At 43.3% G+C, this 20,434-nt stretch overlaps 1 protein-coding gene across 4 annotated transcripts in view; it reads right to left on the minus strand.

Annotated features, from left to right (window-relative positions):
- Positions 1-506: 506 nt before the first annotated feature.
- FBXL7 (F-box and leucine rich repeat protein 7) overlaps positions 507-20,434 on the minus strand; it is a 223,436-nt gene continuing 203,508 nt past the window's right edge. For all 4 annotated transcript variants that reach the window (XM_067290987.1, XM_067290988.1, XM_067290989.1 and 1 more), the window contains 2 exons: positions 9,356-9,967; positions 507-3,958 (listed from right to left, as the gene is read on the minus strand). In XM_067290987.1, the coding sequence (XP_067147088.1) occupies positions 3,222-3,958; positions 9,356-9,967 (1,349 nt within the window). In that variant the 3' untranslated portion in view covers positions 507-3,221. The remainder of the gene's footprint in view (positions 3,959-9,355; positions 9,968-20,434) is intronic.

Here is a 20,434-nt window from a genome sequence, read left to right on the forward strand (position 1 = left end):
GCAAGTATCCTAGAGATGCCAGCCTGACTGATTCCTAGTTGCTTTCTTTGATGAGATCACTATATGTTAGGGCGGAGTGGAAGAAGCCTCAGTGCTTGAGCCTGAATTTTACGGTTCAAGAATCAACAATGTTTTCGCTTAGGAAATTTATAGTCTCTGCCAAACGCAAATTAGAATGAAGACACATCACTTGCATGTTGCAACCTCTCCAGCAAACCCAGCTCTACATGCACTATTTTGATTTCTTTTCTTGTCGTGTCAGTTTGCAAGCAGACACAGGAAAAAGGTTAAAAGTCAAAACAGGTAAGCTGTATCAATAAGTTAAATTCAAATTTTCTTGAAATAAGTAGCAGCTTCAGAGTGCCAAATCAGATCATGTAAGACTGTAAAATTGTGTACTTAAAAATGTTTGGCTTAGAAAAATTACCTTTATTCATTTTCTACTAGTGACCCCAGAGTGGATTTTTTAAAACATTCAAAAAGAAACATTACACTAGTAAGTACTCTAGTCTTTCAGTCATTCCATTTTACTTTTCACATCAAATATGTTAACTTGCCTTTAAATCAATGCAGAGGCCTTCCTGAACTTCTTATACATATGCCTTTTATATACTGGCTTTTCTTTTACATACATTTCCAGGTAGTGGTTATGCTTTAAGGTCAAGAAGAATCACATAAGGAAAAGCAAATTATAAGGAAACAGACATACAAGGTCATAATCTATAACAAATCATTTTTTATAGCCATCCACCTACCTCATATGATGATGTGCTCATTTACCTACCTAGTTTCAAGAAAACAAAACTCTACAAATATTTCATATCTTTCCATTTTGGCCAGAAGTTAATCACTTAGTGTAAATGACCATGCATGCTCATCAGTTACCAATATATTGCTTTATTTCTTGGTAGTAAATTAAGGCTTTATAGTGAGATTTGTACAGTACAGGCCAATTTAAACCTTAGAAACCTTAAAAACCATGTAGTACTATTCACTCAATTTAGCATAGCCAGAGAAGTAGCCTTTTTTTTTTTTTTGAATAAACAGTTAAATGTTACTAATAAGACTTATATTTCATGAGTGCAAATGGCTCAAAATCCCACCACCCTCAGGAATGGGTTTAACATTTAACTATTCTTGGGGCCATTTTGAGATAAAGGATAAACAAAGTATAGCTGACTTGGATAAAATATACTGTACTGCTTGCTCAAGAAAATCTCTAATTTTAAAAATACAAAAAGGGAAACTACAGTGATGTTAACTGGTCAAAGAATGGTATCACCCTCCTGTTAGGCACTGACCAGTAAGAGCAGTGAAAAATCCATTTTCTTTGGCTCTCTTTGCTTTTGTACAATATTACTTATAATTCAGAGCTGATGATATCCCCTAAGTTAAGAAATTCACAACTGGAGGAATATGCACAAGTTACAGGACATTTTGCACAAGTAGGACAAGTTCCTGCCGCAGGGATGTGCAAAAGCATTGTTTTTTGTAATTTGAGAGTGTGTTGCTACAAATATCTCCTCAGCAATTACATATTTTTCTTGAGCATATGGATTTTTACTTCAAATCAATGATTTTATTAGTGTTGTCTGGAGATAATGGAACTACAGCTTATGAAAACCAGACGCAGTGCTTCCCTTCTTACATCCTCTACCAAGACAGAGCATTTGAGCTGAATGTACGAATTCACCTGTCAGTCACGTGCAGGGGGCCTGCCTGAAAACATCATCACTCCTAACATGTCTGGCTTTCAGATTGGAGCATTACATGTGGAAACGCAGAGAAAACAGCTGCCAGAAAAGAGTGAAGGAAGTAAGTGTGAAACAACCACACACTCTGGGGAAGGAGGCAATGAGACGAGGGAACCTCCAAGCCACCTGCCTGAGCACAAGCATGACCATGAGAGCACAAAGGGCTTCCAGTGTCATAGGGCAAGGCTGATGTTTTAATTCCTTGTTGAACAGCAGCCATTTCTCCAGCTTAAGGGAACACACACCAACAAGGTTTTACAAAAATCTAAATCTAATGTGAATAACATTCTAAGCCCCTCTTTCCCCAGGAGTGTGATCTCATGTCAGGCTAATGTCTTTGAAGTCTTGAGATCAGCCATCCATCCTTTAAACTGGAAGGCCACAGAAAATGGTCAGGTTTCTACGTGTATTAAGGCACATACTGAACACACCTCAACGCATGCACCTGGTTTATTCAGGGAGTGTCAGCTGCAGTGGTGCCGTGGCTGCTGAGGAGACACCGTGAAGGCAGGCAGACAGACCTTCTGGTGACAGCAGTGTAGCATAGCAACTGGGACTGCCCCATGCAAACCATCCCACAACACTTCAGAGTCCCTGGTGTACCACAGAGCTATCCTGGCTTGTTGAAAAAATGCAAAGGCTTCTCAGGCTGATCTGCTGGCTTCTTCCTTTGCCAGACCACCAATATCTTATCTGTTTTCTTTCACTCAAGTGAAAATGTCACTGCTTACAAGACCCAGAAGTCCCTGTCAGCTACCAGAGGGTGGTACTGCACATGCAGGAGAGGGCTGATGCAGAACTGAAGGCAAGTGGTGATAACGCATGAGTGACCTGGAAGTGGGCTTTCCAAGAGAAACCATGCATGAGCATAATCTCCAAATTCACTCAGCACAGTGCTCAGCAATAGCCAGCAGCTCATCTTCTGCCCCAGTCAAGTACATTTGAAGACATCACCCAGTATTTCCTGAGGAATTACAAGGAATGACCACCAAGGAGAAACTACATGGAGATAAGGGGATGCTTTATCAGCTGTATTAGAAGTTGGGGAACATGACATATATTGCATAGTCAGATTCATGAGCACAGTTGGAATTCAGATGTATTTGACACAGCTTAGTAGCACTTCCAAAGGAGGGATTATGTGCTATTCCCTTTGGAGTCAGCTACATTAGCCTGGGACAAGATCAGGGCTGTTATGGAAAAGGCATCACAGTGGGGATGCTGAGCACTCACTGCTTTTGCATTAAGGCAGCCTCTCCACAGAGACCCACTGCACCTTAAAAAGTGATCATACAAAAACCAAAAACAAAATAGTCCTCTAGAACCACCCCCCGCCCCACCAACAACAAACAAGAAAAACTGACTCCTGTGAGCCATAGAAAAGACAGCATTACTGAGTATGGGATTGTGTGTCTATACATCAGTGTTTTTAATACTGTGTTGTAACAACAGCTGTGGGGTATCCTTTCAGAAGAAGGCAGGGTTGGTGTGCTCTATAATACAGCGCTTGCAATGCCGTTTAACAAACCGCAGAGCATCCACGGAGACATCACAGTCCTGCACGTTCAACATCTGCAGGTCAAAACAGTTGGCAGCTACAATCTGCAGGCCCTGCCCAGTGATGCTTTCACATGATTTCAAGCTCAGGCGCTTCAGGTTGAAACAGTTGAGGGCTAGAAACTCCAGGCCGGTGTCTGAGACCAGAGGGCACTTGCCAATATCTAGTGATTTGAGTTTTGTGCAATTTTTGGCGAGGTACTCCGCACCATGGTCTGTGATACCCTCGCAGCCCCGCGCATTGAGGTAGCGCAGCTTGCTGCAGTATTTGGCAATGTAACGTATGCCCACATCTGTGATCCGACCGCAGTGAGCGATGCTAAGGTATCGGAGGCGTGACTCCAGCTTGGCAATCTCCCGCATGCCAAAGTCACTGACAAAGCGACAGTCGCTCACGCTCAGTTCCTTAATGGACGTGCAGTAAATCATCAGGTAGCGGAGACCCTCGTCGGTGATGCGGACGCAGCGACGCAGGTACAGGTGGGTCAGTTGAGTGCAGTGAGCGGCAATGGTGTGCAGTCCTTCGTCCTCCAGGACAAAGCAGTCTGTCATGTCCAAGTAGCGGATGGAGATTTGTTTCCCATGTAAGGGAGACAGCTTGATGGAGGCTTCGCGAGTCAAACTGATGCATGTCACTTTGGAGCAGCCTAGGTGGAAAAACACAGCAAATTTAAATGAGCAGTAAAAAAAAACCCCAAAAAACCACACACACTCAGAGAGACTGGAAAAGGCAGGTATGAAACTGCATGTTGAAGGTGATGCAGACATCTTCACTTTGCAAGAGCAGAAACATCCTGACTGACTAGTCTGGATTTGCTGGGATGCCTCCCTACACCCAGGGAAATACTAAATAACTCCACTGGAGCCACTGAGGTTGCTTTGGGATTTTGAGCACCAGCAAAACAACAAAACAGTTCTGTCGACATCCCAAATGTGAAATGATGGTCCTAGGTTTATCTAGGGACAATCTAATTCTTTACTGCAATATTAATGCAGTGACAATTTGAGAAAATGGTACTGCATGACAACCAACACAGCTTTCTGAGCAAAGGCAGTCTCATTGAGCGCATCAGCCAACATCAGAGGCTGTTTTACCATCAAACCCCATCATGGAAAAGACAAACCCCACCCACTCTCCAAAAAGCATTTGGGGAACAGATGTTTATTCTGCCCCAAGCCTGCCATTTGGGAAGGACACAAAACTATGGCAAAACTGTGTGTCTGCAGAAGGGTGGGGATTTGAGTAATCTAAGGAGAATGGAGAGAGTCAGCAGGAGCCAACAGACTTGTAAGGACATGGGAGGACACGTACAGACATGGAAAGGACTATTTTAAGCAAGAAGGCCTGGCTACAAATGGAGGTAACTAGACTAGAGGAGACAGACCAGACCTTGGAAGGAAAGATTAAGAGTTAGATTAAAGGGAAAAACATGCTCATAGACTTTCCCCATTTTAACCTCTACCCTGCGCATAGTGGTGAATGAAAGCTTTCTCTGGAAGGTGCTCCTTCTGCTCCATGGCAAATCTGCAGTCTGAGGCTCCTGAAGGGAAAGTCTTACCTGTGTCATGTTCAGCTGCGTGTGCTGCATTAGCATGGCTAGTAAGGAAGAAGGGGACGTCTACCAGCTCGTGACTCTGGCCCGCCCAACAGTTTTAGCCATAAATGTCTACTCAGACAAATTCTGCAGCGTATACCTAAAGGGGTGCTCTCAGATAGGTAAAGGAGCTTTTCTGTATTGCTGGAAACACTGGCCAACAGGGAAGGGATGAAGTGACCCAAACCCTGGGGAAAGAACAGCAAGTGTAAGTGCCAAAATAAAGAAAAAATCCATTGAAAGCCAGAAAAGCTAGGATGACAACTTTAAAGTTGGCATGGATCAGAAATGCTGCACAAATCCTTTAGTCTGGAAATAAAGAGCATGACTATCTTTGTATGGAAACCCTCCCAAAAGATACAACACGTTCTTATTTAGAGGCTTAGTGGCAAGTATGAGTGTTGTTCAGTTCTTAAAAACTGAAAGAAAAAAAAAAGTGAGATAAACCAGCAGGCTCAAAAAAAAGGCCCTCAGCAGCCTGGGGTATGGCCTTGAAATAGCTTGCACTTGCAATTAGATTCCTTCATGCACCATAAGGGTTTGCAACTGGACTTTTAATTCAGGCTTCCAATTTATTGGAAAAGATGCAAAATTTACCTTAAGCCTCACACACAATGAAACTGGCAAATTGTCCACAGGTCATGGAGAAGCTCTGGGACCTTGAAGCAAAGAACTTTGTTCAATGTACAAAGTCCTTTTAAAACTGACTGCTGCTACTTCCTCTTTAGATTGGGTTGCAGATCTATCTACCTCATAGTGGGATTTCTGGAAATATGTTTGCCTTCAAATAAAAACTACATAGATGCTCAAAAGTGCAAGGTGATTCTTCTAAAGGGAAGGAATATAATTCAGTTTTACTGGTGTAAGATTTCATGTCTACTACATACTTTGGACTAGGTGATATAAAATGCACAACAGGAGTCCCCATCCTTGAGCTGGGTTTTCACAGCAGAAGCTGGCACCTAGGCAGAGCTCTGTCGACTTCTCCAAGACCTGATGCAGCTGTTGCTCTTGTGCTTGCACAAAGGGGTTGTCAGATTAAGAAATCAATATGGATATTTTACATGCTGACCAGAATCCAGTTTTAAAATGTGGTTAAGTGAGAAGGAAGGGTTGATGAGGCAGAGGAGAATATCCCGTTTACTGAGGATCCAAGAAGGAGGAACACTTTAATGACTGAAATTAAAAAGTGAATGGGTGAGAAGTCTCACAGCAGGTTTGGAGACACTGTACATCAGTGTGTGATCACTGTTTTGACAAGGTCAGCATCCTCTTGTTGTCTAGTTATTTTGGCTACAATGTAAAATATTTCATAGGAAGGGTATTCAAAATAGTTGCAGCAGGAAAGAGTCCATGTTGATATACAACTGTCTGGTTTTTAGGCAAAATGATAAGTTTCTGGGTCTGTAACTATTTCTCTGCCCTAAATAATAAAAATGTAAAAAACAAAACTCTTGTAGTAGGATTTTCCATAAAGGAAAGGTAACGGATTTTAAAAAGGGAGAAGCAACTTCCAAAAAGATTTAAAAAAATGTTGGCTAGCATGCTAGATAATAACTTGCAGTCAAGCTCAACCAGCTTCTAGGGATACCTCAGAGCTGCCCACAAAGTAGATGTTGAGAGTCACAGAATTTATGTTGTGGAAAACTCGGGAAGTTAATATGAATGTCTGGTTCTGACATTAAAGATTCTGATGTTATCGCTGCCAAGTAACCATCTTAAAGAGCAAGCAGGAGAGGGATTCAAATAGATGTACAAATGAGAAATTGGGTTTTGATTAACTAGCAATAAGTACAGTGTTATCCTCCAGCACATGTGCCCAACTTTTCTTGCTCAGTATGAGATCAGACCAATGGACCACTTCAGGTCCAAGAAGCACTCATATGTTAGACGCAAGCCTTGTTCTCCTAATTGCTCCTTGGACTTTATCGCAGAAGAGATGTCCTCATATGAGATCTTCTGATTTTAGCCCAAAGTTTGTCCAAAGACCCAGAGTACAGCCCCATTTTAGAGAATCCAGGGAGAGTCTGTACAGCAACCAAAATCACTACTTGAAACCTTATTTCTGGAATTCCTTTCACAGGCTCTCGGCTATGAAAAACGTGTATTTTTCTTCTTTCCGGCCTCCCCTGTTTTACCTTCTATTTAGACACATAAGCACCCATGGCACAATCCGAGTCCGGGCTCTGCAAGGGGGTATTTCGGCACATGCCTTCAAACCTGTGCAGGCTGGTCAAAACCCAGGCCCCTGTCCTTTGAAGGGGAAGACTTGCAACTACAAATGTATGGGTTGCTTTTCCTGTTTTTTTAGTAAGTCCAGGAATCACCCCTTCTGTTTAAGAAAACAGAGAGAAGGCAGAGAGAGAACGAGAGCAAGAAAACTCACTTCTATAGGAAACATCCTCAGAGATGGACAAAGTGAGGTTTAATGAGAAAGTCTGAACCTGTGCAACAGAATCACCCGTTGCTCGACCAAGGTTTTCTCCTGCTCCAGTCTCTGAGACATTGTCCACCAAACCAATTATACTTTCTTTCCCGCCCAAACTGTCTCTTCCTTTCACGGAATCCTTGTTTGACCTGGCTTTCCTGTGCGGGTGTTATAAGATGCCTTTTCCCCACTGATCCTACAATTTATTACTGAGCTGAGGTGCCTTTCTGGTAGGACTCCAAGAGAAGTTGTTGTTCACTGAAGACCAACGTGTTTACAGAGGGCATGTCCTGCCCTTCCAGTAGGGAGGAAAGGAATAGGAAATAACTGGAAGGATTAAGTTAGTTCCTGTGGATAACAGAATTTTTTAAAGAAAGAGCTCCACATTTCACATGGGCAGCAGCTTCCATAGGAGCTAAATCTTGTGAGGTTAATACAATCCTTGGGACACATACTATTAAGATGGATCAGACACGCTCTTTATCCAAAGACAGTGCTGTGTATACACCAACCTGGGATTTGCTACAAATAACTGAGATCATTTCTGGCCCTATCAGATAGCATTCAGTTTGTTTAGTTAGATTCATTCCCCTCCCTTTGCGCATGCCAGCAAGTAGAGCATCGTACGCAAAATATAAGAACAATAATGTTACTAAGGGATCATCATTACATATACTGGCAAATTGCCCAGCAACCCTTCAAAAAACCAGGGTCCAACAGAAAAGAAGTGAAAACCATTTTTATATATTTTATTTCATCCAGACAGAAGGAGGGGGAAAATGGGATACTGTTTCCAAAGCATTCTAAAAAATTACCCACATTAGAACTATAAGTGGGCTCAAATCAAGGCCCCAAAATTGAATTCTCTTAAATTCTTACACAGGCACATGCTGTAAAAGCCAGGTCTGAACCCATACATGCTGATTTGATAACATTCAAAACCAGAATTTTTGTCTCGCTTGTTCCAAAGCAAGCAAGGACTGCTAAAAAACAAACAAACAAACAAAACAACAACAACAAAATGAGCCTGCACCAGATAGGCAGCCATGGAAAAATCAGTTCACGTGTTCACATAAGTGCCAGTGACTCAACAGGATTGCTTTCTATCCCCACTTTGCCCTGCCTGTTGTGTAGCCATCAGTACTGCTGCAATGGCAAATCTTGGCCAGCTGATTACTATCAACATTAGAGTGGTAACACAGTGAGACCACAAAATATGAATTGAATGCCAAATTTACTTCAGTGCTCTGCTTAGGTGAATTTTTTCAATTAAGTGCCAACCTATTTGCAGAGGGGAAATCCTGTTTGGCTGAACCTAGGGACAAAAAAACACCTTGTACCCCCAGAGCACATCTGGGGAAAACTGTCCAAAACATCTCTGTTCATTTAACCAGCTTCAGTGATACATAACTGTGGTGGAAAACAAAAAAGCCACTAAGCAAATGTATACACTGTACACGCACACACACATGAGTTAAAGCTGCCTAAGTCTGGTTAAAGCATCAATGGAAACAAAAGGAACATGAAGTTCAGCTAGAGATGTCAATTTGTACCTAGACAGAAGTCTAGCACTGATTCTGAGCTGCTGCTCAAGTCACTAATCAAATGAGATTACAGATATATACATTTCTCATCATATGTATACATAAAAAATATATACTAAAACAAATTTTACTCTAGTAGCTAGCCTTTGCTATGCAATATGCTAATGACTGCAACTTGGGCTTCCATAAGCGTGCTTTATGCAAAAACCTATAGAAAGTGTCTCGCTATTTTAATAGGTCATCTCTGCTAGCTAGTTTCCAGGGAATGGGGCCTGTCCACTCAGGAGGTACTAATGGCATTTGGGGTATAAAGAGTCTAGCCATGCCTTGCATACCACTAGAGCATTACAAGATTAGTAGTCCTACTTACAAAGGTGACACAGAAAGGGGACCTATGCAGCTGTGGGGACCAGGAGTTGGGCTCGCACCAGCCTTCTAGCCCCCACCTCGTATGAGTGTTTAAGTATCCCCTGTTACCTGACACATCCAGGTGTTCCAGGTTGGGACACAGTGACACCACGTCGAAGACTGCCTCGTTGGAGATGTTGTAACAGCCAGACACCTCCAGCTTCCTCAGCTCTGGGCAGCACTGGGCAATGGTGTAGAGTCCTCTGTCTGTGAGCCGCCTGCAGCCACTAACTATTACTGTCTCCAACATGAGACATACGTTAGGTGTATCCTGACAAAGCCTCCGCGTCAGCACTTTAAGAGCCCTGTCTACGTTGATTGTCTCGCCCGTCAGGCAAATAGTCCTCCAAAGCCGTGGGTCCCAGGCAAGGTTATACCAGCGGCGGCACACCCGGGCGCAGCGGCACAGCTGGTTGGTAGGCAGAAAAGAGAATATCTGGATCATGGAGTGATCCGGCAGCCGGTCTATGTTGGCCTGTTCCTTCTGGTGTTTGGATGCCAGCTGGATGAGAGGATGCGTGAGGCGGGTTGGAGGCGGTGAGTGGACCATGGCAACAGTCTCCCCGGTGATGGAGGATGAGGAAGTAGACGACCCTCTGCCATTCTGGAAACTGTGGGAATTCTGCGGGAATATTAACGCTGGGCTGGGCGTACTGAGTGTCCGCATGCTCAGGTCAGAATCTGGAAGGCAAAGAACAGGATTTCAGGGAACGGCGCCTGGCCACAGGGCGCTCCGGAGTGGAACGATTCGCTAGCCCTATCTATTAATGGAGCCTGACAGCCTTTGGGTTTTTTTTTGTTTTTTTTCTGTTTTTTTTTAAACAGTCATTTTCACCAGAGAGAGAGGACAAGTATATTCTAAAACGTAAATTAGAGTATAATCTGAAAACACTATTTGCCTTAGGGTTGGCTACAAGAACACAGAGATACATTTGTAGCTCTGCTATCAGAGCAACACTAGCAAAGGATGGATTGTGGGTCTGAACTCAGCAGTTTAATTAAAGAGCCTAGCAACTACTACTTAAAAGGGGGCTGGTTATGCCTCTTCAAACACACTCAAAAAACACATGGACTAAAATGAACTTCAGTCAGATTGAAAGAAGCAGCCCAGAAAAGTAAGTGGCAAAGCAACAGCATGCCTGGAAGTTTGTTACAGCACTTCTTCACCATATTTGCATGATCATTTTACTAGCGCTAATAGTTACTCCAAAAGCAGTCAACCCACAAAATGCACACAAAAGTTCAGGGCCTCTGCTACTAGGAAAGTTTGCTTTGAGGAAAGTGTTTTTTTTGTTTTGTTTTGGGTTTTTTTTTAAACAGTTTTCTCTCTGTGCTGCCATTGCTGCCTAAGAGTCATTCCCACATTCCCCAAACCACCAGGAAACAGAGCTCCTGCTCCCAGCTCTTCTAGCTGTTCTGTAAAACAGCATGTAAAAGACTGGAGGGCAACAGGGATATAGTTTTGATTGTTGAGAAAATGTCACAGGCTGTACTTTCAGAGACCCAGAGCTACTTTGGCAGTATGCTACGCAAGATGCAACCAGTGTATATGAGATGAATGCTGCAGCTGGGCTCAATCATTCCATCTTTGGTCTCTCAGTATTGATCTTAACAGAAATCCTTTAGGAAGAAAAGCATCTTCAGAAGATGAACATGAGAACCAAAATTAATTACCCAGTAGAATAACAAGTAATATGAATGCAGTAACAATAACAGTTTTAAAGCATCCAGATTTCCTCCATGTTGCATCTTCTTCTGTCACTTTAGTGTTCAGACAGTTCAGGGAAGCATACAAAACTCTCTTCTTAAAAAGCACTGGCTCTACAGCTTTGCAACCACAACAGCACAGATGCAGGCTAAGCAGGGCACCCCCAGAACTGTATTCAACACACCTACCCAAATATAGGGTTGGGCAGAGTCTTTAAACTAACTATATTTTAGATGAATTTGATAAATATATTACACATGGATTTCCCTATCAAGCATTTCCCTTTTACTTAGTCAACCATAGGCCTGTTCCGATCTCTAAAAGGTCAATAAGACAGGCTTTCCAGGGCCTCAGGTCAGCTGCTTTCCCTGTTGCACTGGCTATAATAGTGGCAAACAAATGACTGTTTTCACAGCATGTCTGCAAGGCAGAGATGCACAACTCTGCTTGAAGAAACCAAGACTCAAAGTCCAGCAACTTGCCCAAGATCACCTAGTTCAGTTGAAGAGAGCTCAAAGCTATTATCTTGCATTCTGAAGAAAAAAGCTACACCACACAGTTCCTTCCCTCTACCTGATCTGTATCTTGTTTTTCTGTGACAGAAACTCAGCATTTCAACAGGTGATAGGAAAACACATTTTCTTCAAGGCTTCTAAGTCTCATCTATGGCTCTTGGATCTAACCCAGGGATTTGTATATTTTTGAGAAAAGACCATATCTTAATATAGAGTGGGTTTTGCAGAGAGACACTCCTTTTCCCATCTGAGATCTCCTAAAACCCCGGTGGCAGTTATTGCAAACAATTGCACAGAGGAGTGTTATTTGGAAAGAGTCTAGAATACTTTGGTATTTTAAAAATGAGGTTTACAGCTGGTGAGAAAGAAAAGCCCCACCAGCAGCAGCCAGACTCTTGCAGACAAGCAGGGACTCCACAGACCACTTAGGCAACAGTCCCCTAGACTGATTTCTGCAAAGACTTACCATCTATTTGACCTTCCTCACATCACCACTAAAACCAACAACAGTGCCTGAAGCTAAACATGTGCATAAGACATGGCAGACTTGGAGCCTTTTACTCTTTTTGCTCTTTTCTTGAGATTTTAAGAAAAGGATGCCTCTAATATAAAAGGAAATGCATTCATTATTTAATACAAGTTTCTAGCACTGGATATATCTCCCACTAATACATGTATTTTGTATTGTGAATTCCTCTCCCTTCCTTTTACTTTTCCATTCATGTGTTTTTACACAAGCCTGCACAAGAAGGGGAAACAAACCAAATAAATAAAATACTCAAAACAACAAACAGTTATTTCTGTACAGCTAAATACCTGAAAGAAAAACTGAAAAGCAAAAATGTTGTTTAATTTGTTGTAAACATTTTTTTACTACTGTGGGAATATGATTGTCTCCTGTAAGACAGTCTCCCAGCACATCCTGAAAACATATATTTTTAGCTAGTGGTTCTTGGAAATGCCTAACAACCTCTACAAACTTATATTTTCACCTACTCTTCATTGCTACTTAAGTATTAAAAAAAGAAACCTTTTAGTATACCTTGGTACTCCCCCCAAACCCACCCAAAACCCTGTGATTAAAGCATCAAGCTAATATGGCTAATCTCTACTCCTGGTTTCCTACTTAGGCAATTCGGATCAAAAGTGGCATTCCCACATCGCTCCTGGGCAAGCTGTGAACACTAATTACCTTACACATTCTGGGTGCATAACAAATTACCAAAATGTTTTTTTTAACTTAGACCTAAAAGCTAAAAAAATAAAAATAAAATAAAATAATAATAATAATTTGATCTTCTGCTTTTTGGGTACACTCAGTGCTTGCTTCATGCTCCCTGAATTCTCTGATTAGTACAGAAATTCCAGATGTTCACCCTGTATTTCCTGTATTTCCTTCACCTTTAATCCTGAGGGTGCTTCACATGAAACTTGCTCCCCCCACCTGCAGGGCATGAACCGCCATGCAGATACCTACATATACATACATATGCAACAGATACGCACACATACATACCCTCCCAGTATTTTGGAAAAGGACCATAGCATTGTCATTAAACTCAAACAAGAGAGTTAGGAGAGCATTACTGATCCGCTGAGTACGTAACACAATATGCTATTAGACAGGAATTTTGCTGGTAGCTTAACTGAACTCTTTCCAGAGGTATTCCAGCTTACTGTTCACTGTATACCCTTAAGGGGAAAAAAAAGCAGGGGAATTCATGAGCTTTTTGCTAGTAAAAACTTGGAAAGCTTTTTGCTAGCATTTAAAGCTTCAGGAATATACTTGCAGTGCTATATGTTTTCCTGGCTTTTTGAATATTGCTGGGAGGGACTTCCCATAGCATTATCTGAACCACCTAAGAACTTCCTTCAAATTTTGTTCTTCACCATTTATTGAGTGCTAGCTAACCGTTTGGGTCAGTCCAAGACAGAGGGAATTAATGACAGTTGGACATCAATAAATACAATCCTAAAAGCATAAGTGAAGGTACACATTGCTGTTTTCAATAAAATTGTTCCAAATACCTGCCCTACACAAGCACTGTTTTCTCCCCAAAAAGTATTGCCTACAAGCCTGAAATGCAAGTTTACATTTTGGTAAATCTTAGAAAGCAAAAAAAAATTGCAGAGCAAAGCAGCCCTGCACTTCCCTCCCTACAACCTCTTTTACCCCCTGCCAATTACCAATGCTTTTGTGCAAGATGCTTTTTATTATAGCATCGCTCAGCCTCTGAGGGTTGTTTGTTGATGTAGGAGAAAATTTCTTAACAATCTTTAAAGGAATCTCAGAAGATGCGTGCCAGAAACAGAACTATAAAAGCTGACATAGAGGGAGAAAATGCACTGGAGGGAGTTTTCTTATTCCATTAGGAATCTGGTTTATTTCAAAAGCTTTTTTTTTTTTTTTTGGTTCAGTTTCCCAATTAATACATACATCTGGGGAAAAAAGCCTTAAACGTATACGATTCAAACCAAGATCTAGTCTCTATGCATTCTGTTCTTGACGACAATGTGTAGACTCTGAATTCAGAGTCAGAGAAGGAAAACAATGTTATGCTTTTGTTAAACCAGCAGTGGACAGTAACCCAGAACACCTGATGTCTAGATCCCAGTGTGGACTTTTTAAGACTGAGCAACTTCGTGCGTTTAAAGTGTGACTGCATTCAACCATACCTTGGCACTACAAAATTCTATGCATACCTATTTTAAACTTAATTCTACACCGACATCCTCAAGTTTACAAAATTAAAATGCAACTTTCAATAAAGACCAAAAATACTTCAGACTCTTATCTCAGGCAGCTAAATGGATCCTTCCTGTTGATCTGCCATCACCACTGAGATTTTTAGAACTGTTGCCCAGTTAGCAACAGTAAGGCAAGAATTAAACCAAACCTTGCTCAGGATTTGAAGGGTTAGTACAGCTGAGAAAAATAAAAAGCAACAGGCGCTTCTGTCAGTAACATTAGATGCAAAATAATATGTGCAAGAAACATTTAAGCACAGTATAGGAATGTGATTCTGGGATGTGAAAGTCGGGGGCAGCCTTGCCTGCAGCAACCATGAGATGGCAGAGTTCAGGATCCTGAAAGGAGGGAGCAGGGCAAAAAGCAGGATCATAACCCTGGACTTCAGGAGAGCAAACTTTGGTCTCTTCATGCACCTGGCTTGAAAGAATCCCATGCAATATGGCCCTGGAGGGAAGGGAAGTCCAGGAGAACTGGTTGATATTCAGGGATCACCTCCTCCAATTTCAAGAATGGTTCATCCCAACAAGAAGGAAAACAAACAAAGGCAGCAGGAGGCCTGCATGGATGAACTCAGATATAAAAAGGAAGTGTACAAGAGGTGACCCAGGAGGGGTTATATAGAGGGGTCAATATAGAGACACTGTCCAAGCATGCAGGGATGGAGTTAGGAGAGCTAAAGCCCACCTGGAGTTGAAACTGGCAAGAGATGTGAAAGGCAACAAGAAAGGCTTCTACAGGCACATAAGCAGCAAAATGAAGGCTAGGGAAAATGTGGGCCTGCTACTAAATGGGGCAGGGGCCCTGGCAACAAAGGACACAGAAAAGGTGGAGGTCCTCAGCGCCTTCTTCACCTCAGTCTTTACTCGTAAGACCAGCCCTCAGGAATCCCAAGCCCCTGAGACTGTAGGGGAAGTCTGGAACAATGAAGACTTACCCTTGGTGAAGGAGGATCAGGTTACGGAACAGTTAAAACAAACTGTACAGACAAGTCCACGGGCCCTAACAGGATGCACTTCTGAGTGCTGAGGAAGCTGGCCAATTGAGATTGGCCACTCAACAATCTTTGAAAAGTCATGGTGATTGGGGGAGGTTCCTGAGGAACAGAAGAAAGTAAATGTCATCCTTACCTTAAAGAAGGGCGAGAAGGAGGATCTGGGGGAACCACAGGCCAGTCAGCCTCTCCTAGATCCCTGGGAAGGTGATGGAGCAGCTAATCCTGGAAACTATTTCCAGATACATGAAGAACAGGAAGGTGGTTGAGGTAGTCGGCAAGAATTTACGAGAGGCAAATCGTGCTTAACCAACCTGATGGCCTTCTATGATGAGACGACTGCCTTGGTGGATAAGGGAAGAGCAGTGGATGTTGTTTATTCTGACTTTAGTAAGGGATTTTAGTTATGGGACTGTCTCCTGTACCATCATCATAGACAAGCTGATGAATGGCGAGCTAGAAAAGTGGTTAGCCAGGTGGATTGAAAACTAGCTGAACTGCCGGGCTCAAAGGGTTGTGATTAGCAGCAGGAAGCCCAGCTTGAAAACAGTCCCTAGTGGTGCCCTCTGGGGGACTGAGGCCAATACTGTTAAATACCTTCATTAGTGACCTGGGTAACAGGACCAAATGTGCCCTCAGCAAATTCGCAGATGATACAAAACTGGCAGGTGTGGCTGATACACCAGATGGTTGTGCTGCCATTCAAAGGGACCTCAACAGGTTAGAGAAATGGGCAGAGAGGAAAGCGCAAAGTCCTGCACCTGGAGAGGAATAACCCTATGCATCAGCACAGGGCAATAAGCTCAAGAGCAGCTTTGCAGAGAAGGACCTGGGGGCCCTGGTGGAAACTAAGTAGAATATGGGCCAGCAATGTAGCAAAGTTGGCCCACAGTATCCTGGGCTGCATTAGAAAAAGCGCTGCCAACAGGTCTAGGGAGTTGATCCTTCCTGTCTACGAGGCCAGATCTGGAGTACTGTGTCCAATTCTGGGCTCCCAGCACAAGACAAGGATTTACTGGAGAGAGTCCAGAGAAAGGCCATAAAGAAGACTAAGGGACTGAAGCATCTCACATATGAGGATGGGAGACCTGGGACTGGAGAAGAGAAGGCTCAGGGGATCTTATCAGTGTGTATAAATACCTGATGGGAGGGAGTACAGAAGACAGGACCAGACTTCTCAGTGGTGCCCTGCGACAGGACGAGAGGCAACGGGCACAAACTGAAACACAGGAAGTTCCATCTGAACATGAGGAAAAACTTCTTTACTGTGAGGGTGACAGAGCACTGGAACAGGTTGCCCAGAGAGGCTGTGGAGTCTCCTTCTCTGCAGATATTCAAAACTTGACTGGACACAGTCCTAGGTAATCTGCTCTAGGTGACCCTGCTTGAGCAGGGGAGTTGGACCAGATGATCTCCAGAAGTCCCTTCCAACCCCAGCTATACTGTGGTTCTCTCATTTATTTAGCATTTTTACATCAGTAACAGTGCTGTGCAGACATTACATACTTTACTAAGTGTAACATGGATACAGACTTCACATTTTTACCACAGTACCAACACTTTTGCAGAGACCAAAGAGGTATTTCAACTAAGACTGTGGAAAGAAGGAGTTTAATGGCTGGAGAAGCTAAAGTATGAGGTGCAAAGACAAACAGAAGCAACCAACAGGCTTTTACACTGGCAACAATAAGAGCTGGTAAAAGGAGAGATTCATGAATTTGAGAGGCTGATGTCAAACATGGCTATTCAAGGGCCAAAATTTTGTACAGTAAAACACTTTCCTGCCTGACTAGGCAACATTCACGTTTCTGTGTTACACATCTTTATATATTGATCTTTACTTTTCATTCAAAACCTACTTTACATAAATATAAATAAGATGAATGCACATTGCTCATTACTGGCCCTCACACAATCCATATGTGACCAGAACCAATCTGACGGGCGAGTGAAGAGTTAACAGGACTGAAGTTTGTCAATTGATATGCAGAAGAACTGATAGCACAAGAGCTAACGTGCACAAAGCTGTTGAACAGAGGACTTAACAGGACTAAAGAAGTCTACCAACCGATATACGCAAGGACTGATATGCGCAAGGCTGCGGAATGATTAACAAGACTGGAGAAGTGAAGTCTGCCACCTGGAATCTGCACCGACCCCCGGGGAGGGAAGACACAATACGGAGGTGCTGTGGTCTTGCCTCGCTAGCAGGGTCCTCCCAAGCAGACAAACAGACAGTCCTGTGATTGCGAAACTTGCTAAAAGTCAGCAAAAGCAGTGTTTGCCCAGAGCCCCAGCCGTATAAAAAGAGACTTGGGAGCTAGGAGAGTTTGAGCAGGGACGGGAACATGACCTGACCATCCTCTCCGGCTGGACCGTGAGTATTCCCCCCCTCCCCTTTTCCTGGGACGCTGGGTTAAGGTAACTCCTCGAGGCTGAGAGCCCTCTCACTAGGAGAGTGAACAAGCTAGCTTTCAAGTAGGGATAAGCAGTGCTTCCAATTAATAGCGCAGTAATCGACGGTTTCAGGTTATCCTTTCTAAATTAGTAACTGCTGGTTTTGTGTTATCCTTCCTAAATTAGTAATCGCATTATTTTAATGGGTGTTACTAATCCAAGAACTTGTGTGAGGAAATAAACATCTTTTTTTATTATTATTACATTACTGTCTCAGTCGTTGCTATCGAACCTTCATAGCATGACAGCGTGACAGTTTTTGGCGTAGTCGGCAAGATAGGATAAGGATAGGATAGGATACAGACTTAGTGGATACATAAGCTGGGGTAACTGGATAGAAATATTTTTGAACTATGTCGCTGCGTGAGTTATTGAGAAGGCACGGAAGCGGACCCTCAAGCCCTGGGATTGACTGGGCAAATGATAATTGGGAAAATGAAGCCTCTGTCGTGTGTAGGATAGAGGAAGTCAGAGGTAACCAAAGAGATGGGAAAGGAAAAGGTCGTATATGTGCCATCTTAGGGGCCTGTTTACTGGCGGCCCAACAAGCCAATCGGACCCATCAAAAAACTAAGGAACAGTTACAAGAAAAGGTGCAGGAGTGTGTAGATCTTGAAAGAAAATTGAAATTAGAGAAAGAGCAAAATCAGAAATTACAAAACAAGTTAGAACTCATCCTTTCAACAGCAAGGAAGCCCCCCACAGCAGCTCAGATTAGAAAAATGTTGGTGGAGGACCCGGACGATTGGAACGGAGATATATGGGGAAACAGCAGTAGTTCAGAGGACGATGGTGATTTGTACCCTCCAGAACCCTCACCTCTGGATGTGCGGCCAGTTGTAAAAACCGAAACCGCAACAGGACCCCATGGGGGTAATGCTAGAACCACAGTTAGAACTACCCCTTACTCAGGAGACGAGATGGGAAAACTGCAAGAGAAATACTGCAGGCAACCTACAGAAACAGAAACTGAGTATTTGTGGCGGGTATCCTTAACAGGAGGTGATCGCATAATACTAAGTGAAGAGGAGGCATCAGGATATTGGGGACCAGGAGTTTTCCTGACGGGTAGAGTTGGGAATCGCTCCCTCACCTCCCGAGTAGCCTACTGGGCAGGGGGACAAGACCCAAGGAACAGAGGAGAACCTTTGAGAATAGGTATAAATACCCATAGTGAGCTTACAGAAGCCATACAAAAGGCGGCTTGTGTACAGCAGATGTATGAAAGGGGAGCCTGCGACGTCCCCGTGCAAGCCCCGGTAAGCCCAAACAGCCTAACGCCTTTAATACGGGGATTGCCTACAGTGTTAAAGCTGAAGCTACAAGCAATACGAGATCGCATTGTAGCTGCAGAGGCACACAATCATAATAACCTCGATGCCCCCCCCCCCATGCCAATACCGACATGGGCGGATACCTTGTTAGAAGTGCATCGAACTGCGCAAGAGATGGGGATGGATACCAAACCACGGGAAAAGCGCATTAGACAGGCTACTGCCTCATATGCCCCGAGGAGAGGACGTTCCCCCCCCAGGCGGCACAATAAGGAAATGGGAACTAAACAAGAAGACAGGGAGAAACGAAATAGATTGTGGCGACATGCCCTGGCATTAGGTGTTCCACAATCCATGCTGCATAATCAGAAAACAGAGGACATAGAACAGATAGTGAGCAAGCTGGAACAAGCGAAAGGGGTGACTCTGCCATCCGCCCCACCTGGCTCGCAAGATAGTAAACAAGAATCTAAGCCTAGTAACCCTTTCTCAGAGTTACGAGAAGAGTTGCATGATCTAAAAAACTAGGTAGCGCTGGTCGAAAATCAGGCCAACCGACCCGAGTACTATCAATAGCGCAGCAGCCTGAAAGTTTAGAACCCCGGATTGTGATTCCGGTAGGACCTAGAAAACACAAAGTTTCTTTTTTAATTGATACTGGTGCACAGATAAGTGTTTTGGACAAACAGACAGCCAATAGGTTAAATATCAAACCATCTAGACGATCAATTTTTATAAAGGGAGTTACAGGAATTGCTGAATCTTGTCCTTTGGCAAAACTTTGTGCCTGGCTCCCGGCAGACAAACGTCTTACCAAATTTGAGGTAGTAATAAACCCAAAGGGAAATGACAACATTTTAGGGTTTGATGTTTTACGAGGAAGAAACTGGATACTCCCAAACGGTACCCGGTGGAGCTTTGGAACAGCTAACATCAAGCTTTTGCAAACCTCCCCCGCGCTGCCGCCTAGTGAGATAACTAATGTTAAACAATACCCTTTAGCATCTGCTGCACGATCCGGGATAAGCAAAGTCATTAGAGACCTAGAAGAGCAAGGGATTATAGAACGCACCCACTCCCCCTATAACTCTCCGGTGTGGCCTGTCAAAAAACCAAATGGAGAATGGCGATTAACAGTAGATTATCACCGATTGAATGCTAATACCGCTCCCGCTCCCCTCACGGCTGCGGTCCCCAATATAGCGGAACTGGTGAGTCAGCTTAGGACTGCAGCCCACCCCTGGATGGCCACACTAGATGTAAAAGATATGTTCTTCATGGTCCTGCTAATAAAAGAAGATAAAGACAAATTTGCTTTCACCTGGGAAGGCATTCAATATACCTTCACTCGGCTGCCCCAGGGATACAAACACCACCCCCTGAAGGTATAGCCCAGAGACAAACAGTTCGTAAATGGTACGCGTATCTATCAGGAGTCCAAGATAGCCTGG

The sequence above is a fragment of the Apteryx mantelli genome, chromosome 2, assembly GCF_036417845.1.
Source record: "Apteryx mantelli isolate bAptMan1 chromosome 2, bAptMan1.hap1, whole genome shotgun sequence".
Classification (NCBI taxonomy): Eukaryota; Metazoa; Chordata; class Aves; order Apterygiformes; family Apterygidae; genus Apteryx; species Apteryx mantelli.